The sequence below is a fragment of the Saimiri boliviensis genome, chromosome 6, assembly GCF_048565385.1.
Source record: "Saimiri boliviensis isolate mSaiBol1 chromosome 6, mSaiBol1.pri, whole genome shotgun sequence".
Taxonomy (NCBI): Eukaryota; Metazoa; Chordata; class Mammalia; order Primates; family Cebidae; genus Saimiri; species Saimiri boliviensis.
The window spans coordinates 96,573,657-96,595,626 of NC_133454.1; the positions used below are offsets into that span (position 1 = coordinate 96,573,657).

General features: G+C 35.1%; 2 protein-coding genes across 14 annotated transcripts in view; one reads left to right on the forward strand and one right to left on the reverse strand.

Annotated features, from left to right (window-relative positions):
* KIF18A (kinesin family member 18A) overlaps positions 1–5,374 on the reverse strand; it is a 91,321-nt gene extending 85,947 nt beyond the window's left edge. Inside the window, exon 1 of the mRNA XM_010331687.3 lies at positions 5,193–5,374. The gene's annotated coding sequence lies outside the window, so the exon portion shown is untranslated. The remainder of the gene's footprint in view (positions 1–5,192) is intronic.
* Positions 5,371–21,970, forward strand: part of METTL15 (methyltransferase 15, mitochondrial 12S rRNA N4-cytidine) — a 400,694-nt gene continuing 384,094 nt past the window's right edge. For 10 of the 13 annotated variants that reach the window (XR_012518125.1, XR_012518126.1, XR_012518124.1 and 7 more), the window contains exons 1-3: positions 5,476–5,558; positions 7,290–7,525; positions 10,332–10,618. Coding sequence is in view for 7 of the 13 variants with exons in the window: in XM_074401272.1 (XP_074257373.1) it covers positions 10,349–10,618 (270 nt within the window). In the remaining 6 variants the exon portion in view is untranslated. The other 3 variants (XM_074401271.1, XM_074401269.1, XM_074401270.1) reach the window with 3 other exon arrangements.

The following is a 21,970-nucleotide window of genomic DNA, read 5'->3' on the forward strand; positions in this document are numbered from 1 at the left end:
TAATGGGGCTTTTACTTTATATCTCTAGTCTTTCGTAGAGAGTCTAGTATATAGTAAATTTTCAAATATACCAATGAATGAATTAATAAACTATCAAAAGTACTCACAGAATCCAAAAAGCAATTTACTCATTTAGAGTGGAGGGAAACAGAAAATGTATATCTCCAAGAGAAATAATATATTAGAGTACAACAGTTGACAATAACATGCAATCACAATGAGAACCCTGAGGAATCAAAAAGAAAAAAGAAAGAAATAATGTTCCCAATTTCTTCTTTAGAAAATTAAAGAAATGGGAAGATCATGTTTTATTTTCATCATTGAGTGTGGTTAAAATTCTTTCTTACCAAGGCTAATATTCAATTTTCTGGAAGATTCATTTATGTAGAACAGCTCATGCCTCTGTAATGTTTAATGAGGTATTAAAATCTATTTCTCCTCAATACTTGCATGGTAATAAACAAAGGTGAACAGGTCAATCTTTCTTTTTTTTTAAGACAGAGTTTCAAGCATGTTGCCCAGACTGGAGTGCAATGGTGTGATCTTGGCTAACCGCAACCTCCACCGCCTGGGTTCGAGCAATTCTCCTGCCTAAGCCACCCAAGTAGCTGGCATTACAGGCATGCACCACCACGTCCAGCTAAGTTTTGGTATTTTTAGTAGAGATGGGGTTTTTCTATGTTGGTCAGGCTGGTCTTGAACTCCTGACCCCAGGAGATCCGCCCACCTCGGCCTCCCAAAATGGTAGGATTACAGGCGCGAGTCACTGTGCCCAGCCGTCAATCTTTAACTTATAACATATACAGCTAGTGCTCATCCCAGATTAAAGATTGACCCCTAATTATATGTAAGTACAATAATAACTTTTATTTAATTCATTGATTGTATGCACTGATATTTCTTGAAAAGCATTCAGATCATGTATTGAATGTCATTTACCTGCTCTAAACTATCCAATGACTTCTCACCCTAAGAATAAAATATGAACTCCTTACCATAGCCTGTAAATTCCACATATGGCCCTATCTCTCTGACAATGCCTTCTACTGTTGTCTCCCCACTTAATTATTCTGCTTTAGCTGCAATGACTTTCTTAGCATTCCTAAAAGACTTCACTCTTGTTTTGGCCTCCTGGCTTTTGCATTTTTGCTTATTGGCAGGTTCTACCTCCAGATGCTTGCAAATTGTAATCCCTCACTTCATTATTCCAGTCTCTGTTCAAATACCACTTTACAGAGGCTTTCCCTAAAGAATCTATACAAGTGTCACCCTGCCTTTGCCTCTCTAATCCCTTACCAGGTTTATTTTTTTCCTTAAATTTAGTACTAACTGGAAAGTATATATTATCTGGTTACATATTTATTGCTTGTTTTCCTTCTAGAATGTAAGCACTGAGAGAGCATGAAGTTCATCTGCACCCCAGCACCCAGAACACTGCTCGTCAAATGTTTAGGACCCAATATACTTGTTGGATAAATGAATGAATAAACTAATACAGATTTGCTAGACTTATAGAATGTTATCATTTGTATTTTTTGAAGATTTATGTGTGTATGTGTGGTCATTCCCAGAAGGGTACACAAGAAATTGATAATACCACTTTCCCCATGGAAGGGAAATAGGAAGGTTTGAGTTAGAGACAGGCTTATTTTCTATTTCATGCTCTTTTGTACTGTTTAAATTTTAAACAAGGTCTAGGTATTTTTATTTCAAAACAGACAAACAACAACAATATCTGCTACTAGAATTAACCTTAATCACAGCAGTTCATTTGGTAACAATAAGTTATATTTTCTATTGAGCTGGTATCCCACAAATAGAAATGTGCTAAACAATTGACATACTCTAATTAAATCCTCATAACAACCCTATGACATAAATACTGTACTGTCACTCCTATTTTATTGAGAGAAAGTATAGTACAGAGAAATTAACTGGCTAAAGTCACACAACTGAGGAAGCACATGATATAAGATATGAACTCAGACAGACTGAATCTAAAGGTCAAGTACTTAATCACTACTCTCGCTGATGCAAATATATAACCCTCAGAAATTTTCTTATAGAAGTTAAAAATATATATATTGCTTATTTTGGAAATTTAAAAATATTTAATTGCAAAGATTGTATATAATCAAGATGTACAATATGATGATCTCATATTCTTATACTCTATGTAATGATTACCGCAATTAATACATCTATCGCCATTCATGCTGTACATTAAATGCCAAGGACTTATTTATCTTATAACTTAAAGTATACCCTTTGATAAAAATCTCTCCATTTCAGCCGGGCGCGGTGGCTCAAGCCTGTAATCCCAGCACTTTGGGAGGCTGAGGCGGGTGGATCACGAGGTCGAGAGATCGAGACCATCCTGGTCAACATGGTGAAACCCCAGATACAAAAAATTAGCTGGGCATGGTGGCACGTGCCTGTAATCCCAGCTACTCAGGAGGCTGAGGCAGGAGAATTGCCTGAGCCCAGGAGGCGGAGGTTGCAGTGAGCCGAGATCGCGCCATTGCACTCCAGCCTGGGTAACAAGAGCGAAACTCCGTCTCAAAAAAAAAAAAAAAAAAAAAAAAATCTCTCCATTTCTCCAAAAAGTCAGTTTCTGGTACTACTCTCTTATATTTGCTTACTTTTGACAGAAACCTCAGGGCCTGGCACAGAAGCTCTTGAATGAATGTTAAAGCTGATTATGATTTCTCTGTATTTGTCAGATATCACACAGTAGCTATGCTCAGTAAGTATGCTTTTATATGACAATGCTTAGATTAGGTTGATATGGTGATAATTATTAATAATGAAAAACAATGCTTATCACTTGAGTATGTACACTCTATGTGTAAGGCATTATGGTAAACACTTGACATTCATCATTGCATTCAATCCTATAATAATCACATAACGTAGGTTCTAGTATTATTTCCATTTTACAAAAACAAAAACTTAGCCTTAGGATAAGTAACTTTTCCAAGATGACGTTAACAAGTGGGGAACCAGATGTCAAACATAAGTCAATTAGGTTAAAGATTCACCCCTAATTTTATGAAAGTACTATAACAAATTTTATTTAATTCATTGTATTCACTGACACCTTCATCAAAAGCATTCAGATCATGTTATGCATCACATGGCATTCACCTGCTCTAAAGTCTCCAATGACTTCTCACCAGAAGAATAAAACACAAATTCCTTAATGGGTACAAATCCAAAGTCCATGTTCTTAACAACTAGGTTCTACTGGAATCAGAAGAGAATGCTTTCAAACAATGATACATAAGGAAAGTGACAGTAATGATTTATTAAATACAAATTCGAACCTGAATTAGATTCAGATGCAACTAACACGGTATGGGATTGAAGACGATACTCAGCATTATTACTTGAGTATGTAAACTCTATGTGTAAGGCATTATGGTAAACACTTGATATTCATCATTGCATTCAATCCTATAATAGTCACGTAAGGTAGGTTCTAGTATTATTTCCATTTTAATAATATCCATTATTATTAAAACCTATCCAGTCTTCATCTATCTCAAAGCTTTCTCTGAAATAGCATCAGTCTTGGAGGCACTACTCCCACTAACTTACAACCATCAGGGAAGAATAAAAAGTTCAACTGGAGGGAAGGCCAGCACTGACAGCTGAGTTATTTTTTCTTTTTTTTAGTTTTCACAGTTGTCAGCAAAAAGTCACTTTTATTGTATCCCTTAATTGATTTGGGGTATTTCTATGATGAGACAAGATGCACTTTTAATATAAAAATGTTATGCATTTGTAAATACTTTTCAATAATAGAAAAGGAAGGGCCAGGTGTCATGCCTCACGCCTGAAATTCCTGCACTTTAGGAGGGTGAAGCGGGTGAATGGCTTGAGGTCAGGAGTTCGAGACCAGCCTGGCCAACACAGTGAAACCCATCTCTACCAAAGATAAAAAAATTAGGCGAGTGTGGTGGCAAAATACCTGTAATCCCTGCTGCTAGGGAGGCTGAGGCATGCTTGAACCCAGGAGGTGGAAGTTGCAGTGAGTTGTGATCACGCCAACTGCCCTCCAGCCTGGGCCACAGAGTGAGACTTAATCTCAAATAAATGAATAAATAAATAATAATAGAAGAGATTAATTACTACTATTAAAGGCAGATAATCTTTAAAGTTTTTTTCTTTGTGATTGTGCTTTGTAGATGATCTTTGTTTACTGAAATAGACAGTTCTTACAAAATAATATGAACTTAATAAAGAAGCATTATCTAGTCATTGGATCTCACATCCTCTAGTACCAAAGTTCACAAAAACCTTCCAAAAACAAAACAGGAGGCTGGATACGGTGGAATGACACAATTAAAATCTGTAGCGTGCCTAAATTTCTAATTATTCCATAGTTAAACTATATGTTATACCACAAAATTAGTCCGTTCTGGTCAAATCATCTCTTCTCATATATAGTAAACAGCAGTCTTGGTTTCTCTGTAAATGAGCGACTAATGAGCTCCTAAGGAAAAAAAAAAAGTCCTGCAGAAACCAAGAACAGGCTACAGGATGGATTCTCAAGTGTTTACAATTTGCCAAGCAGTATCTCTTCCGCATCTCATCTGATCCTCGGCACTCCCGTTAGACAGTCAGAGCGGGTCTTATAATGCTACCTACAACTGGGGCTCGGGAGGCGTTCCCGGGCGAACCAGTGCAAAGCTAACAGTTGAAGCTCCTAAGACAAAAGTTTTATACGATGATGAACAAAAGCTCCTCGTTTGAAAGGTAAGCCCAGGGGTGCGCTTACGTGTGCGTATGAAACAAAACACTTCGAATTTGGAGTCCCGGAAAAAAAGTTCACACTGCAAGATGCTGAACAGTTAAAGTTCTCTGCTAAGGTCTGGGAAAGGGGCCAAGATACCCTTTAAAACTGACGACTTCCTCTCAGAATTTAAGGAAGGAGATCCCTGCCCTTCCAGCTGAGCAGTCGAGGGTTACGGTCAAGCAGAGCTGCGCTCTTAGCAGTTCTCGATCCCTTTTTCCCTTCACTTTGTCCTCAGGGACCCTGATCCCCCACACCGCAACCCTTTCCTGTCTGTCAAGAAACCCACCTGGTCTTCTAGACCTGAAGCGGCAGGACCTCTGTTACCAATGAAACAGGTCATGAAAAGGAGTGTCCCAGAGACCGGTTTTACCGTCCCGTGCCCCTCACTCACCTCAGGCCCAGGCGAGGTTCCCGCAACCACTTAAATGTCCGCCTCCCTGCGCTTCAGACTCAACCACAATATTCAAACCCAAGCCAGCTTCCTCAGCGCCTCGTTTCATTGGCTGCCGCCCTTGTGATGTCATCACGTCGGACGCTGTCACGGTTCGCGGCAGCTGGGCGCGGAGAAGCTCAGCTTCGCGGCGCAGGGGAAGCGGCCTCGCTTGCTTGTCACCATGGCAACGCGCGCGGCCGTTTCCGGAGGCGGTGGCCAAGGTGGGCGGGGCTAGGCCGGAACTGCTGGTGGGAGGCAGCCACCTGAGATCATCAGGCCACCTCTGGACCGGCGGGTGCAGGGCCTGGTCCCAGAGTTCAGGGTGTGAGTGAGACTGGTGCGGGCAGGGGTTGGCCTATGCCCTGTGCTAGGGGGAGAGGTGGAGTTTGGGTGTGGATTAATGGGTTCTGGGTGTTTCTTTTCTTTTCTCGGAGTAGCGAGGCCTCCAAGAAGTTGTAGGGACCTGTTTCTTCCAGACACATTCCTCTGGGCCAAAATGTGGGGTCTCTTTAGCTGAATTAATTGGAGATCTTTCGGGTTGAGGCCTCAGGCTTCATTTCTCAGGACTTCCAAGCTTACTCCCATTAGTACTGACTGTGAAACTTATGCTTTCTGGTTGCTTTTTACATTCTCTAATGATGCCATAGCAAAATAAATTTATTTATAGATTTTGGCTTGGTTTGTTATTAGGTGAAGTGATTTTTTTTTTAAGTCCCAGGTTGTAGGTATTATTTCAGAACATACACTTTGAGAAGAGAGAAAATAACTGGAACAAATGGGAAGTATGTTTGCTAAAATAACATCGTTATTTGGCAGGTTATTTTTAATGATAGTATCTGAATTTCATTGTTGTTCTATATATTTCCGTTTTTGTATCCATTCAATATTTATTCAGATTTTAGACACACAGTAGTATACAGTAGAATCAAACTCTTTCCTCTTGGAGCTTATATTCTGTTGATTCAATATCACTTTATAAATAGGATGACTCATACCCATGCAGAATATTATAAGTGCAACAATATATGGAAACCGCCATATTATGGACATCTATTTCCTGTTGAGGAAAATCGGGAATATTGTGTATTTTATATGATGCATGCCATATGATTGTTTCTGATCACTAGGCAGAGGATCAATAAAGCTACTACTTATATTTGGCTGTATTATGTATATCTTAGCTAATGAAATGGTTATTTGTGTGCTGCTGGGATTGGTAATAAAATCAAGATGCCTTTATTTTATTTCCAATAAGCACTCATTGCATAATACTTTACCTTATGACTTCCCAGGTATTTTATTAGTCACTTTACATACGGTCTCTCATTTAATTCTCAAAACAGCCCATGAGATGTAGATACTGTTATCTTCATTTTTCTGAGAGAAAACTGAAGTTTTCAGAAAATCACTGACACAAAAGTTTGTCTTGAACTATACAGGCAAGGAAATTCAGAATTGAGTCATTTGTCTCTGCAATACTTTCTGGATTAAGTGACATTAAGAGACTATCTTAATCCAGTTTGAAAACATGTGTATTTTGCCAGTTGTTTGTAAAATTGCATGGATCATTGGTGAAGAATAGAAGTGTTTTAAATTTTGTCTTTTTTGATGCCCAGATTGTATAAGGTTTATTAGTGCCACAGATGTTTTCACACCTAATCCAAGTACTTTAGATTTCAAATTCAGTGTTACACACTTGCCATTTAGCAGTGTTCAGATGATGAGGTCTGTATTTTAAAGGAATTGCATATTTGGTTCAAGCAGAGAGATTTTGACATTACAATCAATGCCACCACTGTGCCGCCTTGCAACTTGTAATTTCTAAACAGAGCTAATGAGACAGAAATTCCCACTTTTAGTTAAAAAAAAAAAAACAAAACTGCAGTTTTATGAGAACACAAATTTGATATACATTCATTGTAAACCGAAGAGATAAGGATAAATTAAAAGTTAGATTGAAAGTTGTTTCAGACCAAAAAATGAAAATAAAAAAAATGAAAAAAGTAAAAGTGAGTTTAAACATGGCAATAGTGAGGTCTTATTTATTTCCCCCAGGGAAGTCGTTTGGAAATCCCAGCGCCAACAGGACTTTTGGCAGCGGAGGCTGGAAGCAGCGGAACCAAAGGCGGACGGTCGTCAGTTGCTGGGGCGGACGTGGACCCAAGCTGTCCGTCCTTGCAAGTTTCCCCCAGGGTTACGACCTAGACGTGCGACAAATTCAGGTTCGCCAGCACCGTAGTGGTAGTCACTGGCCCAAGTTGGAGGCCAACTAAGAAGTCTTCGTGCCTCAGGTGAGGAGAAGGTGACCGAGTCCCGGGAACTCTTTTTGGAAACCACAAAACATTTGGGAGTCCTCCCAGGGGTCGCTGGATTCGCCCGGAGCAAAGGATGTATAAGCCCCTGTGTCCGCTCTCTTCAACACGCCTTCAACCTGAGTTTGGAAGTTTCCGAGTAGTTTTTTCTCATAAGAGGGTAATTCTTAGGCAAAAGAGTGTATTTTTCTCTTTCCTGAGAACCTCTTTCACTTTCTCAGCGTTCGTATGCCAGCTTCCACGTCGCGGTTTTGTCCTTAAACATTACGTTTTCTAACAAGATTTCCCTGCGAGAGAAAGCTGACTGCGATGATTATAATTGTTAGCGCCCTTGAGGGAGTAGGCTTCATGGGCATTACTCAGCTGTGTGTTTTCACAATTAAAACGGTAACCTGGCCAATTTTGTGCTCTCAACAGACAAAAGTGAACTTTGCTTGTAAAGAAAAGTTAAATGACTCAGCTAGGACAGCACGGAGAGAGCTTTCCTGACTCCTTGCCTCCTTCCTATAACCAGAGGGAACTTAATTTTAAATCATTTAGGGTGGCTGACTCCTGGAAGACTTCAGGAGAGCTCTGAGTTGTCTGGTAGGAAACTGGGCTCCAAAAGAGAAGAAGATAATTCCCTTCCATTTTGGGGGGAGGTATTGAAGGCAACAAAAGGAAAACGAACTGTTTGTCACCCTTTCTCCAGGTTGACCCAAATCGGCAGCCAATTAGTTCATAATAAAATATTCAGGCTCTGTGGCTTGACCATAGTTGAATAAACACATAGAAGCTGAATGCAGTAGAAAAAAATTAAATGCAAGTGATAGTTTTTTTTTTTTTTTCTGTTACTCTTTTTTCTGTATGGTTGTTATTCCTATTTTAGAATTGATGATACTACTTTTTAATTGTCAAAATCTAGACATACAGCATAGGTTGTTTAAATATTCCAGATTTCACTTTTTAGGCCTATGCATTATATGTTCATTTACTGGGAACTCTGCAGCATACTGTTATTTTTAAGTGGAGCAGACCCAAGCCATAGGATGTCGATTCCCTAATAAAATGGATCGAATTTACGAGATATTGCAAATATATAGTAAATGTAATTGAAGTATTGTTAAATTACATAAATGCATTAAATAGTTCCAGTGGACTATGTTTATAGCATGGAGATTTAGTTCAGGCTCTGGGGATAGACTGTGTTACACTTTTAGCTTTACAGCTCTCTAGCTATGTGGCTTTTGGCAAATTACTAATCTGTTTTTCTCATCTATCAAATGGGAACAATAATATTTCAAGAGTTGTGGTAAGGATTCAATGAGGTAGTGCATGTAGTGTGGTTATAATAGTAAGTGGTGCTTAGTAAGTGCTAAATAAATGTTAGCTATTATTTTGTAAACTGTTAGAAACAGTAAGTCAGAGGGTAGTTCAGCTTACTTTTATAAGTTTCCAGAAACTTTAGGCATAATTAATAATTTGGCTATTTTGTTGCTGCCAAGCATAGAAAAATCTACTTAGATCACTCATTTTTTTCTCACACATTTTTTTCGGTGTCACATTGACCATGTAATTTGGTAGATTACAGCTTTGATAAAGTTAACAGTATTCTCAAGGTAACATCTTGTTGATGTTATATTTGTTTTTCTTTCTGTTTTATTACATGTGATCAGCTTTTCAATGTTTTTAATTTTTTTTATTGCAAAAGGAAAGAGAGATATATTTAAGTGGGAATATGCTTCTTGTAGTATTTTGAGAACATACGGTTTTTGTTGAGGTCAGTCAGATAGGTGAAATTTCCCAAAGTGAGAATTGATAGCAATGCTAATTCTGTGGAGTCTGGAATTAATTCATTCGTTTTCTTCAGAGAAACAATTATTAATCACTAATGTGCATCTTATTTTCTGTACACAAAGGTGTGGGTCTTATTCTTAAATAACGAATAACCAGTGAGGAAAGAATAATGTTAACTGGGTATTTACTATGGTAGTATCAAAAACTGCTTGAAACTAACTGGGTGTAAAATGCACGATGTTTTCAAAAGGTCTCCTGTTAATATATTTACATAAATACATTTTTTCTTCTGCATTTTAAAGAGTTATGGATTGCTGAAGAAAAGGAGCACGTATGGTAAATCCAAGGACTGTATGGATTATTTGTTTTTTTTTGGAGCAGGGGACAGATAATTAAACGTTGATATGAAATACCAAAGTATGCTCAGTTGAGTGTTTATACAGTTATAGTTTAAACTGATATACACTCCACTGATGCAGGGTATGGTGAGAAGATCTCATCAGAGAATATGATGATTCTGCAAGATTTTCATAGACTGATTATCTTTTTTTTTTTTTTGATGTGCATGCATAGTCTTTTTCCAGGGATAGTCTCTGATCATGAGAATTTAGCATTATGAGAAAGACAAGTAGAGGAGCTTAAAATAAAAGACCTTCTAAACCTAAAATATGATACTTATAATCCATTCAGTCATTCTGATTACTTTTCAAATAAACAATTTTAATTCACTGAATCTACTTTTTAGCCTTAATTAAAATTCAAAGAAGTATATTTTATAAAAATGTTGTCCTAATCTATTTTTTAATGTTTAAATTATGTCTCTGGGTCCTCTTATGTTCCTTGCTTTGTATATATTGTATAAGAAGGGTTAGTCATCTTTACTTAAGATGTTCAAATGATGAGTTTTCATTTTTTTGATGCACTAAATATTGCATATTAATTTGATTTTCCCCAAGTATTAGAACATTCTTTTAAAAAATCCAATCATTAAAAATTTTTTTTTTTCTAGATTTGTTGACCTACAGAATGCTTCGGTATCCATATTTTTGTAGAATGTATAAAGAATATCTTTCATGTTGGTTGGAATCTGGCATACCTAATTTAGCTATTTGGCCAAAAAGAATACATACTACAGAAGAAAACTATAAAGTATATGAAGCCCATGAGCAAACAGATCAAACTCAAGCCCAGGAGTTATACAAATCTCAAGACAGAAATTTTGAAACTATGGTTAAATTACATATTCCAGTAATGGTGGATGAAGTTGTTCATTGTTTGTCACCGCAAAAAGGACAGGTGAGTTGATTTTTAATTTTTTAACACTTTTTTTGTTGAGATAAACTTCGCATTCATTATTTCAAGATATACAATTCAGTGGCCTTTTTAGTATACAGATAAACCCCAAATTTTGATGGTTGATGTGAAAGTGATACACATTTAGTAGAAATTGTACTTTTGAGTACCATACCACCATGCTGTTTTTCACTTTCATTACAATATTCATACAAATTACATGAGATAGTCAATAACTTTATTATAAAATAGGCTTTGAGTTAGATGATTTTGCCTAACTGTAGGGTAAGTGTTCTGAGCATGTTTAAGGTAGGTTGGGCTAAGCTATGATGTTTGATAGGTTAAGTATCTAAATTCATTTTTGACTCATGGTATTTTCAACTAATGAAGGGTTTGTCAGGACATAACCCCCTTGTAAGTTGAGGAGAATTTGTATTCATAAGCTTATGACCACTATTTAATTGAGGAATGTGTTTGTCACTCTAGTAGGAAACCCCATACCCATTAGTGTTCACACCCCAGTGACATCCTTCACCCAACCCCTGACAACCACTCATCTGTTTTTTTGTCTCTGTGGATTTGCTTATTCTAGACATTTTATTTAAATTGAATCATAGATACGTCCTCTTTTTTATTTGCCTTCTTTTACTCAGCATATTTTCAAGGTTCTTCCATGGTATTGCATGTATATGTACTTGGTTTTTTTGTATTGCCAAATCATTGCATTGTATGGATATGCCACATTTTGTTTATCCATTTACTAATTAATGGGCATTTATATTGTTTTTATTTTGTGGCTATTGTAAGTAATTCTACTATGGATATTCTTATACAAGTTTTCTTTTCTTTCCTTTTTTTCTTTTTCTTTTTCCTTTTTTTTTTTTTGAGGTAGACTCTTGCTCTGTCACCCAGGCTGGAGTGTAGTGGCATGATCTTGTCTCACTGCAACCTCTGCGTCCCTGGTTCAACTGATTCTCCTGCCGAGCCTCCCGAGTAGCTGAGACAACAGGCGCATGCCACCATGCCCAGCTAATTTTTGTATTTTTAGTTGAGATGGGGTTTCACCATGTTGGCCAGGCTGGTCTTGAACTCCTGACCTCAGGTGGTCCTCCTGCCTTGGCCTCCCAAAGTGCTGGAATTACAGGTATGAGCCACCAGGCCTGGCCTTGTAAGTTTTGGTATGGACATATGTTTTCAGTTTTCTTGGGTATATATATCTAGGAGTGGAATTCCTCTATGTTTAACTTTTTGAGGCTGTGACTGTTCCTCAGAGTTGATTAGTTTTGTCAAATAACAGTTTTAAAAGAAAAATAACATTATACTGACTGAGTGGTTAGTGTATGAAAACTGAATTCAGCAGAGCTTCTTCAGAATTTTATTTTATAATTCTTTCAGGAATGACTGGAGACAAAGATATGAATAAGAATTCCTGTTCCCTGTTTTCTAAGCCTTAATTTTCAACTACCCTGAAGTACTAGAGTTCTCCAGAGAAACAAAACCAACAGACAGTTGACCCTTGAACAATGTGGGAATTTGGGGTGTTAACCCCTACACAGTTGAAAACCCATATATAACTTTTGACTCTCCAAAAAATTGCTAATAACCTACTGTTGAACAGAAACCTCACCGAAAATATAAACACATATTTTTTTTAAGACAGAGTTTCTCTCTTGTTGCCCAGACTAGAGTGTAGTGGCGCCATCTTGGCTCACTGCAGCCTCCACCTCCTGGGTTCAAGTAATTGTTCTGCATCAGTCTCTGGAGTATCTGGGATTACAGGCATGCACCACCACACCTGGCTAATTTTGTATTTTTAGTAGAGATGGGGTTTCTCTATGTTGGTCAGGCTGGTCTTGAACTCCTGACCTCAAGTGATCTGGCTGCCTCAGCCTCCCAAAGTGCTGGGATTACAGGCATTAGCCACTGCGTCCAGCTATAAACAGCATATTTTATATGCTGTTTATATTATATACTGTATTCTCACAATAAAGTAAGCTAGAGAAAACAAAATGTATTACAATCATAAGATAAAATATATTTACTATTTATTAAGTGGAAGTAGGTCATCATGAAAGTCTTCATCCTTGTCTTCTTGTTGAATAGACTGAGGAAGAGGAGGAGGGATTGGTCTTGCTGTTGCAGGAGTGGCAGAGGCTGAAGAAAATCCACAAATAAATGGACTTTCAGAGTTCAAACCTGTGGTGTTCAAGGGTAAATCTTGTGTGTGTATGTGTATATATATATATATATATATATATATATACAGGGGTGTGTGTGTGTGTGTATACATATATATACACACATATACCCTAGCATGCATACATACATACATACACACACACACACACACACACACACACAGATATTTATATATATATGCATGTATACACACACAACTCTGCTGATTTTGAATATATCAGTGCTCCACAATTTCCTAAGCCAATTTCTTAACATAAGTCTTTTTCTCTTTACTGACAGAGAGGATTACAGGACTGAATAGGATCTTAGACTATGACCTTAGATCATAATTTAAATATTTAATTTAGATTAAATTAGATAAGATCTAATTAAATTAGATAAAGTGTGATCTCTTTAAAAATGTAAAGTGATATAATATTCAAAAAGAAAAAGCTAGAAACTTTCTGAGATGTATATTCACAAGAGAAGAAAGTATTGTAAATTGTCTTCAATTTTTTTTTTTTTTTTTTGAGACGGAGTTTCACTCTTGTTATCCAGGCTGGAGTGCAATGGCGCGATCTTGGCTCACCGCAACCTCTGCCTCCTGGGTTCAGGCAATTCTCCTGCCTCAACCTCCTGAGTAGCTGGGATTACAGGCACGTGCCACCATGCCCAGCCAATTTTTTGTATTTTTAGTAGAGACGGGGTTTCACCATGTTGACCAGGATGGTCTCGATCTCTTGACCTCGTGATCCACCCGCCTCCGCCTCCCAAAGTGCTGGGATTACAGGCTTGAGCTACTGCGTCCGGCCAATTGTCTTCAATTTTTAAAGATAATGTCATTCTTATATTTCTTAATGTACTGACTTCAGAAATGTGATCCCTTATTCTAGAAGCTACTGTTTTTATCTAAATCAGTTACTTTTATGTCACACCTTTCTTCTTTTTTCCAACATATAGCGTAATGGTTAAGAGCAAAGATTCTGGAACTGGATTGCTTGGGTTTGAAGTTCTTGTCTAGGAAGCATGTGCATGTGTGCACACACCCAGCTTTTCTTTTTTCTGATACTTTCATGTTGGATTAGACAGTTTTCATGAGCTAAATTTAAGCTATATGCATAAGGTGTACTACCGTGGCTGGATGCTGTTCATAAAAAATCCATCGGTGATATGATATGGGTTGCTTCATAAAAATATTGTTATCTTTTCCTCAGGCATTATACATATAACAAAAAAAAGTAGCATTCTTTTTAAAAATTTTTAAAATTTTAGTTGTTCTAGAGAGAGAATCTGTCTCTCTCACTGAGGCTGAAGTACAGTGGTGTGATCATAATTCACTGCAGTCTGAAACTCCTGGGTTTAGGTGATCCTTCCTGTCTCAGCCTTCTGAGTAGCTGATCCTGCGGGTGTGAACCTCTGCACCCAGCTATACCCAGTATTCTTAAATAAGTTTATGTGTACAAAGTATTTAGCTCAATGCTGTCATGTAGTGGGACTCCAAATCTCCAAATATGCATGAAAATGTAAATTAAAATATTAAATTGGATAAAATTTCATGTTCAATATGACTTCATCAAAATGAAATTCTCTTGTTGTTTTTGAAAAGATCCATAAAGCGGGGATAAAAATTAAAATCCATACATAACTATGAATTTTAAAAAAAGTATATTGAAATATGTATGATATATTTTAGTGTGTTTGTATATATACATACATAAATGTACATATGGATGTATACACATATACACCTACAAATACATATATACACCTATATATGCACATATGCCTACATATATGTGTGTATGTATATATATGTATGTGTGTATATATATATACTTAAATATGTATATATGCATGTATATATATACGTGTGTGTGTGTGTGTGTGTGTGTGTGTGTGTGTGTGTGTATGAAAGGGTAGGGCAGTTAGTAAAAATTGGAACTGAATTCAGCAGCTTGAACTTGACTTCTGAAACTAAATACCAAAGTACGTTGTATTAATTTATTGAACCCTAGTAACGAAACCAAATGCTTATTTTGTACTAACCCACTGACTAGAAAAGCAAACAGAAACAAACTGTGCTACATCTTTTAGCAAATCAGTATAGTATCCAACTTTTTCCTCAAACCAAGTGGAATAAAATTAGATGATTCTACAACTTGACCTACACTGCTGTTTCATTCTGTGCAAGTACCTGACAAATGTAATGTTGGTTTATTTTGATATTTTCCTTGTTCTGATTTGAGTTGGGTTTTCTAGTAAACTTTTATAGAAAGTTTAATTTTATCAATGTTATTTCTGAAAACTTTCTTGTGAGGTACACTTCGAGACAATGTTATTTCTTACCTTTTCTGCTGTCTGGTAGACAGCTTTATTCACCATTCCCTTAATCTTCAAGGAATAAAGAACTGGTGACAGTCCTTAGACAGGAAAGGTCTTCATTTCATCCATAATCCATTATTTGCTTTTCTTCTTCCCGAGCCTTTTCCCAAAAATCATTTTCCTTTGCAAACTATGAGTCATACACTCACTTGTATCAATCACTTACTTACTATTACCTTTTTCCACATCACCTTCAATGGTGAATTTACAGATGAAACTTTTGATATAACAGTATTAAAAAATATCTGAATGCATTTAAAGTGAGGCCCAGGGCATTTTGTAGTTCTTTTTTCTTTAATACATGAAAGGTGCTCACCTAAAGAAAATAGTGATTTTGGGAATTTCTTCAGCATCATAGCTAGTTTATTACATATATAGTTTACTACAAATTAGTTTTTCAAATACACTTAAAATATTTACTAGTTTTAGTTATGAGAAAAATATCTTCTCTTAGAAGATATTTAAAATTTTAATCTTTAAGAAGGAATTAAGGAAATTATTTCTCCTTGCCTAGTTTGCATTATTTCATATTATAGGTCAATAACTTTTTGTCAAAATGTATTATTCTAAAAACATTTTTTTTTCCTTGAAATATTTTAGTCTGGGCTAATGGATCAACTTTTTATTCTTGATTTCTGAAAACTGGAGTAAAAAAGTATAATTTTCTAAATAACTAAATCCTACTTAGTTTAAGATGGTAGCAGTTTGGAGAATATAGGAAACCTGGTATTCTTGCACCAGTAGTAATGCTAATTTAGTTTGGTGCCTTGGGGCTTCTCTGAGTATTGTTACAAGGGTACAAGTATTCCGCTAGTACAGGTAGCTCTGCAGTTTTGGTCAACTAACTTACCATGGTTGCGCCTCAGATTCCTCATCTGTAAAATGAGGAAATAGAACCTATTTCACTTCTGGTTACTGTGAGGATTAGATGAGTTAATATACATAAATTGTTTAGAATGATATCTTCCAAGTATTTGAGCTCAAAAAACATTAGCTGTTATTATGGGGATAGGAAGAGTCAGAGTTGGTAGCTAGATTAAAAAAGAAATTCAAGAGAAAAATGCAAGGGGAAAGCAAAGGTGGAACCAACATGTCTAAACTGAAAAAGTACCGTTTCCTCTTTCTAGAACTTTCCTCATCCCCATCAGGGGATCTGACTTCAGGCCTGGAGTCAGATTTTACTTTTTTTGGGGAATTTTTCATGAGCCTCCACAGACGACAAGTATCCCAATTATATATCATGTACTTTTCTTCTTAGCAACTGTAATAAGTCATAATTATAATTTTTATGAGATTATTTCTTCAGTGGACATCTCTCTTAGTAAATTGCCATCCATGAAGCCATGGACATGTTTGTCTTGTTTACCATTATATCTCTAGTGCCTAGCATAAGGCCTGCCACATGGTTGCTTTGTAATGATGTTTTAATTGAATGAATAAAAGTCAAAGTAGACTAGAAGACAGATGTGAGACACCAATAAAAGGAATATCCCTTGGGTATTCTAGTGAGGTAGCTTCTCTGGCTCAAGACTTTTATATCATTTCAGTGTCAGTTTGGCAGGCCAGGTCGGATCAAGTAACTGGAGAAACTGGTGAGAAAACAGATACAAAGGCTGAGAAAATAAGCTGGCTCTTAAACTGAAGCAAAATAGACTATGATGTCGAATAGGCTAAGGTTGCTGGGTTTGGTTTATAAATGTTTCAAAGTAAGTATTTTACCTATTTTTAAGTTATAACATTTAGTATTACTTTTTATAATTGTTAGATTTTCTATAATTGTTGCAGTACCAACTTTGATAATTTTCTTTATTAAATGCATTATGCTCTGTACAATGGAATTTTCTGAAGATTTGTAGCAGTATTTTACTTGTTTTATTTAAAAATTTTTGTAATCTTTAATGGAAATGAGACATCAGAGAAAAATACTAAAACTATGTGTTTTCTGTCTTTAAATATTGACGGCTGATGACAGGCGTTTATTTTGTTTGACCCCAAATTGTTAAAGAGAAACTTTTCTAAGGGACAGTACCAATGGCATAGCACCTAGAGGGAGATACTTCTTTTTACTTTTTAAGAAATAACTTAAAATTTCAGATGGGATGTACTGTTGATGTTGTGTTTTCCTTCTCTTATTTTTTTAAAATATAGGTTTCTTTGAAGCAAATTTTATTTTCCATTGCATTCTAGCTTTGTTTGGAGAATGGTTTTAAAAAGCATGGAGCGTATTAAGTGGCCTTTGTATTAAAATATCTTCTTAAGTGTGACACTGCCAGTGTTGTGCTGGTAAAGATTTAACACCTGAGTCCCTTGGGTAGGAGGTAGGATGTAGTTAAAATACAAAAAACCCTGATTTTAGTATTTGCAAATGTCCATGGTATACATATTCCTGATGTCACTGAATGTAGATTTAGTTTCTGCCTATTTCTTCAACTTCTGTTTCCCTCCTCTTGGATTGTATATCAATCACAGTGCAGTTTTCCATACACTTTATAGTATGTGATGCATCTGTGCCCTTATACTTGATCTTTTCGCTGTGACTTGTTGGTCTGAGAACATCTTATTCATATTTCAGCATCTGGGTTTATCAACTTATCCTTCTTCAAGTTTCTCTGCAAAGTTATTCACTCTCTTTTCTCTTCAGGTCTTCAGAACTTTGTCCTTTTTTTTCTTCTTTTTCCTTTTTAAAAAATTTTTATGAGTACATAGCAGGTGTATATATTTATGGGCACATGAGCTCTCTCAACACAGGCATTCAGTGTGTGACAATCAGGTCAGTAAATGGGTCATCTATCATCTCAAGCTTTATCATTTCTTTGTGCTACAAATATCCCAATTATATTCTTTTAGTTATTTAAAAATGTACAACAAATTATTCTTGACTGTTACCCTGTTGTGCTTTCAAATAATCTTACTCATTCTAACTATATTGAACCTCGTCCTTTTAAAAATTGTGGAGTGCATTACATTGTATTATAATTATTTCTTCATTGCTGCTAGATTGGAAGCTTACTAAGAATAAAGACAAGGCCTTTTTCTTTTTTGTTTCTCTAGGGCCAGTATGGTGCCTGGCTCTTAGTGGGAGGGCAAGAAATATTTCAACTGTAGTTGAATTGATGATTTATTAGTGTTATCAGTTGATTTAACTTAATTGACTTCCTTATTTATGCACTGGGACCTGAGGGTAGTGCTGTCTTTTGGCCTTGTGCTATACAACAGTTTGTTTCTTCATTTGTGTAATAGATTTAGAAAGACACTTTTAATATAGCTTAAGAAGGTTTCAAAATATTCTTAACATGAGCTCTCCAATATAGCTAGTAATGGTTTATAACATAACTTGAGAGTAACAATATATTATTAACAGTTTAATACAACATTTTAGAAGCAAATTGCCTTCTTGAAGAAAACAGTTTATTTTTCATATCACTTTATTGTTTTTAGAAATATACAATTGTTTTGTAATGATATATTAACAAGCAAAATGAATATTGTTGCTTTACTATTTTACCTTTGAAGGTTCTATATTGAAGATTTTTTAAATGAAAACTTTAAAGCATGTCTTTATATATTTAAAAATCTCATTAGCATTAGATTTTATGATTTGCTTGATGTTTATTATATGCAGTATTTAAAGAGTGGCATATTTAGTTTATCTGTTATTTGAGATAATTGTAGCATTTATAGGTAACCTGTACTGCCTGGCAATGTGATGAACATTTTGAATATTGTTGTTAAGTTATTTAAAATCTTTTAGGGAGTCAAAGTAAATGCAAAATGACTAGTCAACAATTAAATGTTGGATTCTTATATTTGATCAATAAATAATTTTATATAATATTTTTAGTTATAAAAAGTATAGTTTTTTAAAAAACTCTAATGTGTATTAACTCCATCTTATTCACTCAAAGTATCAAGTTTAGAAATTCCTCTTAGAAAGTCTTGGTATGAGGAATAGGAAGATGAATCCCATAGGTAAAGTTAGCTTATTTTCTTTTAATGAGAATGTTTATGGATTATATTTTTTAAAACATGATTTTTATTAAATCATGTTATAAAAAATGTGAAAAACTGATGCAGAAATGAGTTTTCTTGGTTACCTCTTTCAAATCTTTATATATATCTAGATATATATATATATGATACAAATATATATAGCTAAAGGTATATATATTATCTATAGAAAAAGATTTAAAGGATATGGATCTTCATATATATATATATATATATATATATATATATAAAGATTTGAAGAGATAACCAAGATATATATACATATCTATCTATATCTATATATATATGTGTGTGTGTATATATATCTATAACTATATATAGATATATAGATAAAGATATAGATATAGTCTTTTAGGTAAATGAGATAGTTATGCCTGAAGTATTACTTAGTCTCTTTAACAGTTTTTTAGAGTTTTAGAAGTAAATACATTATTCATAACTAAAATGAAAACATTTTTATGCTTATTTTTCCATAGTGATGGGTTACCATTTAAAATATTGTTAATATGTATATGTATATAGGTGTGCATATATACATTTAATGTGTAAGTATAAGTAACTAAATGTGTATAATTAGGTTTTTATATTCAAATCTTCAATAATTCCAGGTATATTGACTGTATGACATCTTTTTTAGTAAATTCAGCATTCATGAAAATATGCTTATTTTTCTACCACTGAATTAATGCATTTTTATCACTGTATAATTCTTTTTATTTGAATTGTGAAGCAAATTATTACTAGAGGACATCAAATAATTAAGACCAACAACTTATTCAATTCTTTTTCCTATCCAATGGCTTTAAATTATCTTTCTTCTAACTGGTCTTTGTCATGGTCCAAAGCTAATTTTTTGCTACTGAAATATAAAAATTACAATTAAAAAAAATCAACTTCCAAGGTAATTAGAAATTAATTTTAAAAACTGTTGGTCATAAAACAATTTGGACCAACAGTTTTTAAAACGAATAAAAAAATTATGGCTTCACAGTTGATAAAAATGTTATGCTCTCATGTTTAAAAGTCAGACATATATACTGAATCTGAATTTTGTATTTACTTAAGAGCCATTCTTCTGCTTCAGTAAATAGAGATGACCCAGGAAGAAAACAGGTTTTATTATATATGAGAAGCTCATAGAAAGAAAAAGAAGAAATGAGTGAGGTTTTTCTGTTCATAAAGCACACACACATGAGTCATCCTGGGTACTGGTTACTCTCTATTTAGGTCAGCATTAGTCCCTGATCAATAGTCTAATCATAGTTACTGCAAGAGGCCAGGCATAGTGACTGTGTCTTTTCCCATTGTTCCTCTTAAGTCACATGTTGTTTGCTGAAGAGTAGTACGAAGTATACCTTGACCTTGTGACTTCTCACATTTTATTTTATTCTTCTTCCACTACCTTTTCCTCATATAACAAACTACTGAGCTGAGGTGTAAGTGACATACTTAAAATGTTATTTTATAATAAACCAAGTTGCAGGGCCTTACGGTGACTCATCTTATAATGTTCTGTAAGCTCTCTTTTTTTCTTTGTGGTCAGTTACTAATAGTTGTCCCCTTTGGGTGAAACAAATACCATTTACCAGGAGATAATATGCATTTAAATATTTTATTTTTCTTATATTGCTTTAGAAAATATGTGCTTTTTTTTTTATAGCTACTTATTTTTCTTGTTCTATATAAACTATTTGCCTTGTTCTTCAGTGTTCGAGAAGTCATTATATCAAATTCTATGCTAATTTAGGCATATATTTTTTATCTTTGTTCTGTTTGTTTGGCCTGTGTCATCTGTAATAGTTTACTATATAATTAAATTTCAAGATAAAACTGAAATCTTTCTTTTGTTGCATATATTTTTCTTTCTGGCAAGCAAAAGAAGTAAACTATGGATATTTAATGTATTCATAAAGATGGAGAATTTTTCACTTGAAGACAGTATACACTGGGAAGAATATTATTAATAACAACAACATAGAGTTGTATACGATTTTACTGTTTGTGAAGCACTTTTGTGTATTATTGACTGTGCTTTGGAATATGGAAATGATAGGAAATGTCTCCAATGCACATATTTTACTGGAACCATATTGTAACAAATGAGTGTTTGGACTTGAATGTGTCTAGCTAATAATCAAGTTACACAGTATGCTTCTTTTCCTTAATCATAAGTGTTTTTACGTTCTAGTGGACACCCTAAAATATCTACAGAGCTTGTATCAGGCCCCTTAATCCCTTAGGACAGCTATTTGGCCTAATGTCACTGGAGAATAGATCACTAGCCTCCTGAGGAGCACTTGTGACTATGCCCGTGCTCAGTCATTTGGAGCACATTATGCTGTTCTTGTCTTCATAACCCTCTGCAGAGAAGTCCAGACACATCTAGTTGGCTAGCTCACTGAATTTTTCAGAGCTTGATCCCAGATTGATCTCTGACTCTTGCAAGGAAACCTTATGTTTATAATGACAGTATCAGAAGACAAATTGCTCAAAGAAAAGATATGGGGTAAACCAACTAGAGCCATTAAGTGATTGAAGCTTAGAAATGAAGATGGAGAGAAATGGCGGTGTTGAGGGAAATAAAAGACTAAGAGGATGACTTGAAGGAACAGTGTGTTAATATTAAAAAGGAAAACAAACTCCATGAATTTCTGTCTTCTCTATATATTTTCCCTGTTTTCTCTAGCACTGAGCTACCATTAGTCTCTTCTCTATGGCTTTAATATTACTCTTAACTTTGTGGCAGAAATATGAAAGAAGTAAAACTGACTTCAGTTTTCCACCCCC